Raw genomic sequence first — 13,539 nt, 5'->3', positions numbered from 1 at the left:
CATTTAGATAATGTTTAATGTTGTATAGGAATGTTACATATACATCATCCATCAGTGACATAAGCCCAATTTTAACAAAATGTCTAAGAAAGGCAAAAATGCAATTTTATTGGTATATGACTAAATGTAACTGATTCATGACTATATAAATATAACATATATTAAAAATATATAACTAAAAGAAAAAAGGGAGAAATGCCCTGTGGCTTCCGCCATCATCCTCAGGATGATTTACAGTAACTACAAATCTATGATACCTGGCTTGGGTATTTGGGACCTGAGCATTATTACCTAAGCACAGTTTTTTTAGGTAATGCATGTAAGTATTACTCGAGTCAGTATTACTGGTTGTTCTCTGTGCCGGCGTCTCCCTGCTCTGGGACGCCAGCCCACTCTTTTCTCCCCAATGCTTCGGGCCAGGAATATTGACCCCAAACTATCCCAGCACACCCTGGAATTTAAAAGGAACTCTGCCCACTTCCTCATTGCATGAGAAATGTTGTGTCTTACCCAGTGTTTGTCTGCAAAGGTTCCCTTGCTATATCCTGTATCCCGTATTCCCGTATCCAGTATCTGTGTCCGGTGTCTGAGCCAAATCAAGTGTCCGAGACGACTTCGGTGTTCAAGTCCAGTGTCCGTGTAAAGGCAAGTATCGGAGATGACTTCAGTGTTCAAGTCCAGTGTCCGTACCAAGTCAAGTGTCCAGTGTTCGTGTCAAGTCAAATGTCTGAGATGACTTCAGTGTTCAAGTCTGGTTACCCAGTACAAGCCTGCTTCCGATAGTCCGGCACAAGCCTGCTTCTGATAGTCCGGCACAAGCCTGCATCCAATAGTATGGCACAAGCCTGCATCCGATAGTCCGGCACAAGCCTGCTTCTGATAGTCCAGCACAAGCCAGCTGCCCAGGTACTCTCATCCTAGAGCCGGTCATAGACTTTTCGTTTCACCGACTGCTTCTCCGCTACGGCGGAGCAGCCCAGTGGGTCCACATACCCCACAGCCGTGACATTAACCCTATTCAACAGGCAGCCATGTATATTCACTACCTTTATAACCCTGGAAAACTTGTCTTCAATGCTCTTCCTTGGTTTGCATGGTCAACTATGTCTTCAGGTTCAAAGGATTTGTATGAAATACAAAGAACATGACTGCTTTGTTCCAGAAACACTGCCACTCTTGAAGATGGGCTATATGTGGTATTGCAGCTCAGCCTCAGTCATCTAAATAGGGCTGATCTGCATAAACATAGTGTATGTCACCATTCCTGTCTCCAAACTTGAGCCTGACCTTTGCTTATGATTCGGACTTTAGCATTTTTTTTGCATTTCATATCCAGATTTGTTTTAATATAGTCCTACACTATATATCTGTCTTAAGTTATCTTGTTTGCTATTTCTACTTGTGATGTCTTCTTGCTATTGGCACCCTCTTTTTGTCACCCAATACTTTGAAGCGGTGGTCTCATGAAGACAATCTTCGTTTATATGCCAGGACAACAGAATATCGTTACATTGTAGCAATCTGAAGTCTATTGGAAAATGGTCCAAATCATTTATCCTGCTGATCCATTGGAGATAAATGGTCAGTGGGTACAATTAAAAGAACGAATAGTTTCCACCTCCCGTATTGTCGTAACTTATATATTTCATATAAATAAATTCATACATAGTGAAGACTTGGTCTCGTGAAATTTCCAATGGACTCTTTGTTAGAACCTGTGCCGAATCTAAATAAGAACTTCCTGATGATTTGTGCTGATCCTGAGATAACTCGGAACAAAAATAAATCTGAAGTCTTAAAGTGAACTTAAAAAATGAAGTGGCTGAGGCTGCCATGTTTTTGTAGATTAGTGACTGCTTGGTGGAACATATATAGAAGCTACTGTGCTCATTCCTTTACAATGCTCGAAATAATCCATTCGGGATTAGAAAGGAGTTGTGTGGCCCAAAAACACGAGGAGTATGACCAAGGAATGATTTCAACTTTGTGAGACCCTTCTCTGCTGTATTTCTCAGCATCTTAAAGGGTAACTAAACATTCAACCAACTTCTGACAGGTCATAGTGATATGTCAGGCGTTTTGATTGGTGGGGGTCTGTGCACTGGGACCCCCACCGATCGCTAGAAATGAAGCGGAAGAAGCGCTCATGTGAGCGCTCCGCCTCTTAGTTTCTGTTCGGCTTTTAATAGAAAGTCTACGTAGCGTCTATAACGAGCTCATAGACTTTGTATTGAGTCTGTACACCGCTACATCGATTTCTAGAAAAAGCAGAACAGAAACTAAGTGGCTCAGCGCTCATAGGATCTTCGTTTTAGCGATCGGTGGGGGTCTCAATGCTCGGAACCCCCAGCAATCAAAACTTCTGACATGCCACTATGACATATCAGAAGTTTGTTGAACGTTTAGTTACCCTTTAAGCATCAATGCACACAATGCTTATTACATGCGGTTTTCCCGCACGGATTTGCGTCAAATCCGCAGCGTAATACAGTACCAGCATAATCAATGAGACTCCAGGAAATCTCATGTATACACTGTGGAATTTTTCTCGACTGAAATTGAACTGTGGCGCAATTTATCTTGTGTTTTCGCTTGCGAATTCTATCTGCCTGGTGCAGAGGAAAATCGCACCAAAAACTGCAGCGTGTCAAAACGCATCAAAACAGAAGTAACCGCACCGAAAAACGCATCGAAAAATGCACCTTTGCGTGCGTTTTTTTCTCTGCGGTTTTGCTGCGTATTTTCCGCAGCAAGATACGCAACGTGTGCATGTAGCCTAATACTTATATAGTTCTAGAATTCCATGTCGGCCTGATTTATACGCAGAGCTGCTCCTCCTAACAAGCTCCTTGCGCTGTTTGTATGTGTTGGTACGGTGTCAACTATAGCGTGCACAAACACACACGTTGCCATAATCCCGCTACACCCTGACACGTTCTCAGATTATTTTAAATAAGCAACAATCAATGTGTAATGAAAAAAAGTTTCTACAGTGGACACATAGTAAAACCAGCAGTCTCTCATTGAAAACAGAGGCGTCTTTTGAAATTGGAGTTTTATAAACCTGTCACTTATATAAGTAACAGCTTATTTGCAGCTCAAAAAAGTATAAAACCGGTGTGAAAATGGAATGGCCTGAAGTGGTGATGGGCAGGAAGCCATTTTTTTTTCTTTTAGTAATGCCTGAATTCTACTTAAACTAATTTCAAGGGATTTTTTTGAAGGTGCTTAAAGGGTAACTAAACTTTTTAAAAACTTTTGATATGTCATAGTGACATGTCAGAAGTTTTGATCAGTGGGGGACCCCACCGATCACTAAAACGAAGCAGCAGAAGCGTTTGGATGAGCGCTGTGCAGCTTCATTTCTGATTGGCTTTCTGCGGAAAGCCGAGTCAACGGTGTATGGGCTTAATATTAGGTGAGTCCGTACACCGCTTGCTCGGCTTTCCGAGAAAAGCCGATCAGTAACAAAGCGGCACAGCGATCACCCGAACGCTACATCTTCCACTTAGTTTTAGCGATCGGTTGGGGTCTCAGTGCACGGATCAATAAACAAAGCAAAAGACACGCTCTAATTTACTAATATACTTTTTGTTACAGTCATGTCCATGAGCGCTGATCCAGGGGACTATGGGCAAGAAGTATGTACATGGGAATGTGTTGAATGTTGATGTAGAAATTGCTACAGGATACAGGCTGTTAAATGGAGGGCGCGGCTGAGGTTCATCTAAACTGCCCGCCGTTTCAGTCCGGTGGCCGCTCCCTCGCTACATACTAACGCTTGCCGGCTGCTATAGGGACTTGGACATCCCAACAGCTCTTTTAAAAGGGCATCGCACAACATATAGTTTCTTTACTTAGTTTATTGACTTTGTTTTCTGATCGCTGCCTGCTTTTACCTGTATTTGCTGTTTATTGTACTGATACTGCATGGCCAGATTTGAGTGACTATGCTTCTGCCGTACTACAGCAGGTCTGTTAGCCCTGACCTGGGCAGGTCGGCACCCACCTACGATTTACAAGGCTGTGCGGCTGACATTGTATTTGGACTTATATATATATATATATATATATACATTTTTATATATATATATATATATATATATATATGGAGAGGATGAGAGTATATATATATATATATATATATATATATATATATATATATATATACATATATATGTGTTATTGTAAAGGGGTGGAAAGAAGAAGCCTTTTAGCACTTCAAAGAAAAGTCAAGTTTGATTTATAAACTTAGTTTTTCTGAACTTTTACCTTGGTATTTAGTATCCAGTTACATTAGTATTCCCCTCTGTGAGATCTTATTTTATAGTCACTGTCAGTGAACGTATGTAGGAGTGGCTACTGAAGGGATCAATGTGACAACCATGTTTGTAATAGAATTTATAGCTGGGTAGTTTTACTGTATGGAGCGTCTTATAAATAAACTGCTTCCCAGCTTATCCTATAAAAAGTTCCTTATACAGAATATGTTATGAGGACAATAACTCCAAACATGGCTGATTGTAAACTGTAACTATAGAAGGTTCAAAAATATACCGGGTCTCCTGGCTTAGTAAATTGTGTCTGAGGTGTTTAGAAATCGTAAGAGTTTAGTAAATGCCTTTACCTTCTTGGGTTCAGATACGTTGTTGATGTATATTGTGTATATACCACTTTTGTTGAACCCTGCGTGATACAGATCTCCACAATCTCTGAATGGTTTTTCTTCTTCTCTCTTTGAATTCTTTATGGAAACTGCAAAAACAAAAAAGAAAAATATTGTAGAGAAAATGGAAGCCAGTAAATAAGTTTTAAGTGAATATCTACTTTTTAACACCATGACTCTTTAACATTCATTATGCAGTTTAGACCCTAGGTTATGGTGTAAACTGCGACAAAAAAAGTGCAAAAGGTGAGGTGCAACAAATTTGCTGTAAAATTTGCAACATTTCTTGATGCTCGTCTTATTTGGAAAGTGATGAGAAGCATGGACGTTGTCCCCAAGGACCACATTTATAAAGAAGAATAGATGAAAATGGTGCAAATTTTGGTGCAAACATATGCCTGCTCGTAGCAGGCATAGATTTATTTTTCATGTAGATCAAAATGCCCTAAATTTATGGCATGCACCTTTTAATAAATTTGATGCAAAACACTCCAACATTCTCCTTTACTTAGACTGGTGTAAAATACATCAGCTTCATTGAATGTGGGCCCTTTTTCTTAAGGTCCTTAAAGAGGCTTTGTCACCAGATTTTGCAACCCCTATCTGCTATTGCAACAGATCGGCTCTGCAATGTAGATTACAGTAACGTTTTTATTTTTAAAAAACGAGCATTTTTGGCCAAGTTATGACCATTTTTGTATTTATGCAAATGAGGCTTGCAAAAGTACAACTGGGCGTGTTTACAGTAAAAGTACAACTGGGCGTGTATTATGTGCGTACATCGGGGCGTGTTTACTACTTTTACTAGCTGGGCATTAGGAATGGGAGTGTATGATGCTGACGAATCAGCATCATCCACTTCTGTTCGTTAACACCCAGCTTCTGGCAGTGCAGACACACAGCGTGTTCTCAAGAGATCACGCTGTGACGTCACTCACTTCCTGCCCCAGGTCCTGCATCGTGTCGGCCACATCGGCACCAGAGGCTACAGTTGATTCTGCAGCAGCATCAGCGTTTGCAGGTAAGTAGCTACATCGACTTACCTGCAAACGCCGATGCTGCTGCAGAATCAACTGTAGCCTCTGGTGCCGATGTGTCCTCGCTCGTCCGACACGATGCAGGACCTGGGGCAGGAAGTGAGTGACGACACAGCGTGATCTCTGGAGAACACGGCTGTGTCTGCACTGCCAGAAGCTGGGCGTTCTGAAGAGAAGTGGATGATACTTCTCATCAGAACGCCCAGATAGTAAAAGTAGTAAACACGCCCAGATGTAACACACATAATACATGCCCAGTTGGACTTTTACTTTAAACACGCCCAGTTGTACTTTTGCAAGCCTCATTTGCATAAATACAAAAATGGTCATAACTTGGCCAAAAATGCTCGTTTTTTAAAAATAAAAACCTTACTCTTATCTACATTGCAGCGCCGATCTGCTGCAATAGCAAATAGGGGTTGCAAAATCTGGTGACAGAGCCTCTTTAAGGCTGTGTTCACATCAGCGTTGCTTTCCGTTGAGGAGTTCCGTCTGAGCTTTCCGTCGGGGGAACCCCTCAACGGAAAGGTAAACGGAAACCTTAGCTGCCATTTGCATCACCATTGATCTCAATGGTGATGAATAATTTGCTAATGTTTTCCGCTTGTCAACTTTGTGAAAGGGTTTTGTTTTTTTTACAGAATAAAGAGCACAGATGACGCGTAAAATCTGTCAGGCTTGTGTGAATGTAGCCTAAAAATTCTGGCTGCCTGCAGCCCACACTAGAGGGAGCTTTGTAGCTCACTGCATATTGTTTTCATTTTGTAGAACCAGTATGCAGTATGCTCGTAAGCTCCCTCTAGTGGTGACTGCAGGCAGACAAAAGTTTTTCATTTAACTCTATCTACAACTTTAATGAGTGATGAACAGATAATCATACAAACACAAGCTGATGAATAGAAACATGGTCTTGCATATATACAAACAAGAGGTTATATACTATAGCAGCCACCCATGCAGCTGCTGTGTGACCCTTGTGAAGGGAGGCTCAGTTCAGGCTTGCTCTATACTCCCTTCCTATGGGCAATGTGAACCTATACGGATCTACACTATTCACAATGATGGCAATGATAGCTAACAATTGAGAAGGTCATGTAGGACAAAATCTCCATCTCTGTTTAGTTAATTAATTTATTAATTCATGTATGTATTTTAGAATACAAAAAATGTGATCACATAATCCATACATTTCTAGTATACACATATTAATATTTCTTAGTAAGGAAAGATTAATCAGATATATAAATATCAAGAATTCCTTGAAATTCTGTAATAGAAACCATTGATAAGAATGAAATTTGAAGATTTGCTAGGCCTTGGAGACCTAAATGTAAAACTGCGGTCCTCCCTACAGAACAGCTTGAGGGGTAAAGTTGTGGGTGATATTCTACAAAGTGGCAATCTGCCAGCTCTTTACCAGTTATACCTTATATTTCCTCAGGTTCCGCTCAATCACTTGCACTATTCACAAATACTTTCAAACTTTAAGGACCTCTTGAAACATTGTTCTTTTCTTAAATCTCCCACTTGGTTTGAACAATTAGTCTCCTCTTCGCTACCGGTTCCAAAAATTACATCAAAGACATATAAAAAACGTATTACGCTAGCTGTTACTGAGCCGCTACCCTTTATAAACGCTTTTGAAAAGGAACTGGATGTCAAATTTGGTCCTTTAGAAATAAAGCAGATTGATAAAAATTGTTTTGGCCCCTCTAGATGTATTTATCTCTAGGAAATATGTTATAAATTAGTGAGCAGATGGTATAATACACCAGTTCTTTTACATAAAATGGATAAATTGATCCCTCCAACCTGATGGAGATGTTTACAACACTCAGGAACTTACATTCATATGTGGCGGGCCTGCCATCTCATCAAACCTTTCTGGTCCAAAGTAGAAGAGATACTGCAATAGATTTGTCCGTAAGCACCACCTTTATCTCCTCATTTAGTTTCCTTAAATATTACTTCTGCAATCCTAAATATATATAATAAAATGTTATGGTCTGACCTGCTATTGGCTGTTAAAGCCATGATTCCGCTTTATTGGTGGAAAAAAGATATACCGCCCATCTCACATTGGCTAAAAAAAGTTGCCCAAATATCCAGACTAGAAGAATTGTGTTATCTTGCTCAGAGAAACCCTGGCAAATATGAAAACATTTGGCTTCCGTGGCTTTCCTTTCTCACTGATCCTTTAGGATATGGTAGGTTGTCCTTCGATTAGCTTTCCTCTTAATTGGTGACTATCCTAGACCTTTATCTCCAAAAATTTCAACTCTAGTTATGAACTTTCTGTATAAAATTTTCTCACATAGCTAGACTGTCCACTGTAATCTGAAGATCTTTATAAAGATATGAATGTATAATTTACCCTTGGTAGATATGTATTTTACATATTCCTGTCCTTATTCTAGTTAGGCTTTATTCACATCCGCGTCAGGACTCTGTTCATGGGTTCTGTTGGACCTTTCCGCCAGGGGAACCCATGAACGGCATCCAAACCGAAACAATTGATTTCAATGGTGGCGGATCCGGTGCAAATGGTCTCCGTTCGTTACCGCTGTGTAAGGGTTCCGTTGTTTTGAAGGAATCAATACCGTAGTAGAACTGCGCTATTCATTCAGTCAAAATGACTAAACCCTTACACGGCGGTGACAAACAGAAACCTATAGTTTCCGTTTGTGTCAATTTGGATTCTGTTCATGGGTTCCCCTGATGGAAAGCTCTGACGGAATCCTCGAACGGAGTCCCAACGCAAATGTGAACGAAGCCTTACTTGTATCTGGTTGTAACTTTTAGATGTGTTTAGGATGTTCTGTAAAGACAATTTTTTTGTAATACGATTTACAATGTTTTCTGAAGCATTTTTTTTAACCAGAATTAAACTTTTCAAAAACAATAAAAATATATTTGAAAGAAACTATTGATTGGCTTAGCTAGTGAACCAAAGCACAGAAAGTTTTTCCTTTTCAATTTCCTTGTGTTCCTGTTGCAATGAAGGTGATTATGTAAAAGTTTAGACACCCTATTCTGCCCATTGTTGTACTGACTTGACTAAAGTGCATAGTAACCTCTGAAGGTGCCTAAGTAAATACATATATATCTTGAGCAGCATCTGTCATTGTGTCTACACTGAATTATCAAACGGAAATCTGATAGCCAGATGGGATTAACAGTTTATTTTAGCGACTACACCTCACTGACCATTCATGTCTGATTCCTGCAAACTGGAGGGACTGAGAATCCACAGGACACTGACCACAAATCGGATCATTAAAATACCATGGTTCTGCTTCATTTCAACTTAAGAGGATTTTCAAGAAAATATTCGGAGTCAGAGGAGAGATGTTATAAACTGAGAAAATGTGGAGTACAACAAAAAAAAAAAACATCCACTCATCACTAGAAAGGTTTATTAATACTCCTGCCAGGAAGTGACACTATAGCTGTAGAAAACTTTAGACGTCGGTTTCTTCACAATACCAAATAGTACACGGCCAGGCATCAGATATCAAAGGAATTTTTCAAGTTCTTCCATTAAGCTACATAATCTACATCTAGAAGGATAGAAATGTATTTTTTTAAGGTTTTTCCAGGGATATATATTGAGGGCCTATCCTAAAAATAGGCCATCAATGTCTGATTGGTGGTGATTATTTTACAAAAGTTTTTTTATGATGGCGGAAATCATAAAACAAGCATTCCAGCATTGGTGTTCACCATATTAGATGGCCTAACTTTATAGTACATTACCTATATTACTCATTGCGAGTTAAAGAATACCAAATATTTACATTTTTTTAGTGATTATTTTATTTAATAAAATATATTTATTTGTAAAAAATTGTGTTTCATCTTTTTTGTGGTTTTGTGTTGTAGTTTTTTATCATGGTCAATTATATTAATATTTTTTAAAAAAAACATTTTGTTTTAGTAGGAGACTTTTAAACATTTCTTTAACTTTAAAATAATGTCATATTTATTTTGTTAGGCCTAATGCTATCAGTATTTGGCTGAGTTCACACGGGTCGGATACTCTGCGTAAAAGCATGCAGTGCGCCGCAGGGAATTCCAGGTGAAAAACCATCCCGGAAAGTCCACTGCCAAAAACTGCAGCACTTAGCCAGCGTGCTAGCAGGCCGGCCTCCTAGGAAGACACTTCATCCCAGGAGACCACTACAGCCTGTGATTGGCTGCAGTGGTCACATGGGATGAAACGTCATCCCAGGAGGCCAGCCTGGAGGAAGAAACACAGACTCCTGGGTAAGTATAAGATTTATTTTTTTTCTAAGTTGCGTTCTTTGCAGCGTACTCGCTGCAAACCGGCCACAAAAAACCGCAACGACTGCTATTTGTTGTGGGTTTTACCTCCCATTGAATTCAATTGGGAAAACCCGCAACAAATAAGCAGCGTTTACGCAAATACAATTGACAAACTGCGGAATAAAATTCTGCATAGTACTATTATATTCAGGCGTACAGTGTATAGTACTATTGTATTCAGGGGTACAGGGTATAGTACTATTATATTCAGGGGCGCAGTGTATAGTACTATTATATTCAGGGACACAGTGTATAGTACTATTATATTCAGGGGTACAATGTATAGTACTATTATATTCAGGAATACAGTGTATAGTACTATTATATTCAGGTGTATAGTTCTATTATATTCAGGGGTACAATGTATAGTACTATTATATTCAGGGGCACAGTTTATAGTACTATTATATTCAGGGGCACAGTGTATAATACTATTATATTCAGTGGTGCAGTGTATAGTACTATTATATTCAGGGGCACAGTGTATAGTACTATTATATTCATTGTATGATACTATTATATTTAGAAGCATAGTGTGGCATCATGAGAATTTTATCTTTGTTTATAGGAGCAGAAATGTTGGAAAAGTGAGGAGCCGACGACATCTGAGCTGCAAACTGCAGAAATTGACCGTGACTGGGAGAAGTCATCATAGAGGTCTGGACCAGCTGGAGAAGAAAAGAGAAAAATAACTAAAAGGAATCGGAGACGTCACCTGTGAGTCACTCAATGTAAATGTTTATTCTCCCTGTGACTGATCAGTACTATAGTCACTGTATGATCTGCAGCGAGGTGACGGATGGTAGCATTCTTTTTTGCTAAACAGCAACTCTCAGCATATCCTAACCATTGTTCAGGCTATACTGGGAGCTGTCGTTTTATGTCGTACAAATTTATACGGCAGGGGTTCAACTGAATTTGCAAATGATCTCTGTACTGAACTGTATTTGTTATGGTGCTGTATATATGTACTGAGCTTGGTTCAGGTGCTATATTTATGTACTGAGTGTAGCGTCCATGGCCGCGGGCCGTCGGGTTTACTCACCTCCCGATGCCCGCAGCCATGGATCAGTGAGCGCTGGCTCGCATCTCCTTCCTAGGAGATGTCAGCGCTCACTTCCGCTCCGGTCCGCTGTGCCCCGTAGAGTGCGAGCGCACGCTCGTGCCGATATTAAAGGACCAGCGCAGGCACATGTGAAACAATCATCATCTTCAACTACACATGATTCCTGGACTATAAGAAGGGCACTGCCCTTCTGATCCTTGCCTGAGTGTTGTTAGTGTATCCCAAGTCTGTCTTGCAAATGGTCCCTTAGTGTTTTCCCATTCCAGTTGTTACCCGTGCCCTGTTACCCATATCCTATATCCCGTGCAGTGTTCTTGTTTCTGAACCTCTTAGTGTTGGAGTCGTGTCCTACTGCACCTGCTGTCGTTTGCCACATCCAGTGTCGTTTGCCACGTCCAGTGTCTTCTGCCAAGTCCAGTGTCTTCTGCCATGTCTTGTACTGTCCGCCATGTTTGGCGCAACTTGCTGCACCTACCTCCATCCGTGCTGAAGCCACAGCCACTGTCTGGACTAGTTCAGGTACCCGTGTGTTACGAACTGCTATAGACTTTTGTATAGACTGTGACTAGGCCAGCTGCCTCTCCGCTACAGCAAAGCGGCCTAGTGGGTCCACATACCCTGTGATTGTGACACTGAGCTTAGTTCTGGGGCTGTATATATGTACTCAGCTTGGTTTTGGAGCTGTATTTATATACAGAGCGTGGTCCTGGGGCTGTATATATGTACTGAGCTTGTTTCTGGTGCTGTATTTATGTATTGAGCTTGGATCTACTGCTGTATATATTTAATGAGCTTGGTTCTTGGGTTGTATTTATGTACTGAGCTTGGTTCTGGAGATATATATATATAAGTATTGAGCTTTGTTCTGGTGCTGTATATATGTACTGAGCTTGGTTCTCTGAGTTATATATATATGTACTGAGCTTGGTTCTGGCACTGTATTTATGTACTTAGCTTGATTCTGGTGCTGTATATATGTACTGAGCTTGGCTCTGGCACTGTATTTATGTATTGAGCTTTGTTCTGGTGCTGTATATATGTACTGAGCTTGGTTCTGGAGCTGTATATATGTACTGAGCTTTGTTCTGGTGTTGTATTTATGTACTAAGCTTTGTTCTGGTGCTGTATAAGTGTACTGAGCTTTGTTCTGGTGCTATATTTATGTACTGAGCTTGGTTGTGGTGGTGTATATATATGTACTGAGCTTGGTTCTGGGGCTTTATATATGTACTGAGCTTGGTTCTTGGGCTGTATATATTTACCTTATCTTAAGGTAAACTAGCTTTTATACCCGGCGTTGCTCGGGAGGTTGACTTACGGTATAGATAGAGTAAAAGCTCACTATTTAAATACCTCTCAGTATGAATTTAATTGCTACCTCTCTATATGAATTAAATTTTTTACCCTACTCTGTTGAGCTGAAAGCTAGAATCAAATTGGTTGCTATGGGAAACTGCTGATCTACATTCTATTTGTACACAAGGTCGGTGTCTGCAGTCCTTCCCAGTGATCTGTTGCTTGCCTCGGGCTGGCTGCGCTCATTCTATCACATCGGTTACCTCAGTGGCTGCTTATCACCTTGCCGTGCCCCAGCCCCGCACCACCACCACCTCTCCTGTCCCCCTGCCCCGTGTCCTCAGCACTTTACTCCTCCCTCCAAACACACTCTTCTCCTCCATTCCTCTCTCTATGGTGTCTCCTTCTCTAGTCCTCGCCGCTGCTGTTTTCCTGACTGCCTCTGTGTCCTCACCTCCTGTCGCTTTCTGTCGCTCTCAGGCTCCGGCTCTCACACCCATCATGGGCCCCAGGTAATAAACCGAGATGGCCGCCGGGTTCAGCGGGCGGAGAGCAGAGCTACTGGAGAGCGTGGATTCCCGGGCCTGACCGCCCGTATCGGGGGGCTCAACACCGGGTAAGTCCGCACCTCCGACCACATTGTGTATTACTTTGTGCGTATAATGCGGCACTATTCCCGCGGCTATATCCGACATTATGTAGGTGACATGGAACCTTCTGTGTATATGACAGGAGCGTCTATGTGTGACACAAACAGCATGTCGTGTACACGTATTACTGGGGTGACACACATACATGTGGTGTGTGTGTATATATATATATATATATATATATATATATATATATATATATACATATATATATATATATATATACAGTATATATAATTAGTGTGTCACGGAGCCTGTCAGTGCAATCCATAACCTGGGGAACACGTGTCCAATTAAAAATAGCTATTCCCTGACTTTAAACCAATGAAAAATCATTCTTCAAACAAACTTTCAAAAATATATATAAGAAGTAGATGTTAAATCTACGTTTATGTTAAGAGAAGGTAAATATATACAGTAAAAACGAAAGCCAAAAAACCATCGAGGAATCTCAGTTTTTTCCAATTCACCCATTATATGGTACTTTACATGGTGCCA

General features: G+C 40.6%; 1 protein-coding gene across 1 annotated transcript in view; it reads right to left on the bottom strand.

Annotated features, from left to right (window-relative positions):
• Nucleotides 1-13,539, bottom strand: part of ANGPT1 (angiopoietin 1) — a 284,383-nt gene that overhangs the window by 70,878 nt on the left and 199,966 nt on the right. Inside the window, exon 5 of the mRNA XM_075827991.1 lies at nucleotides 4,628-4,755. Within this exon, the coding sequence (XP_075684106.1) occupies nucleotides 4,628-4,755 (128 nt within the window). The remainder of the gene's footprint in view (nucleotides 1-4,627; nucleotides 4,756-13,539) is intronic.

This window comes from Rhinoderma darwinii, chromosome 5 (genome assembly GCF_050947455.1).
Source record: "Rhinoderma darwinii isolate aRhiDar2 chromosome 5, aRhiDar2.hap1, whole genome shotgun sequence".
Lineage (NCBI taxonomy): Eukaryota > Metazoa > Chordata > Amphibia > Anura > Rhinodermatidae > Rhinoderma > Rhinoderma darwinii.
Note: the sequence above shows the minus strand (reverse complement) of the source record. Positions and strands in the feature narration are given on the sequence as shown.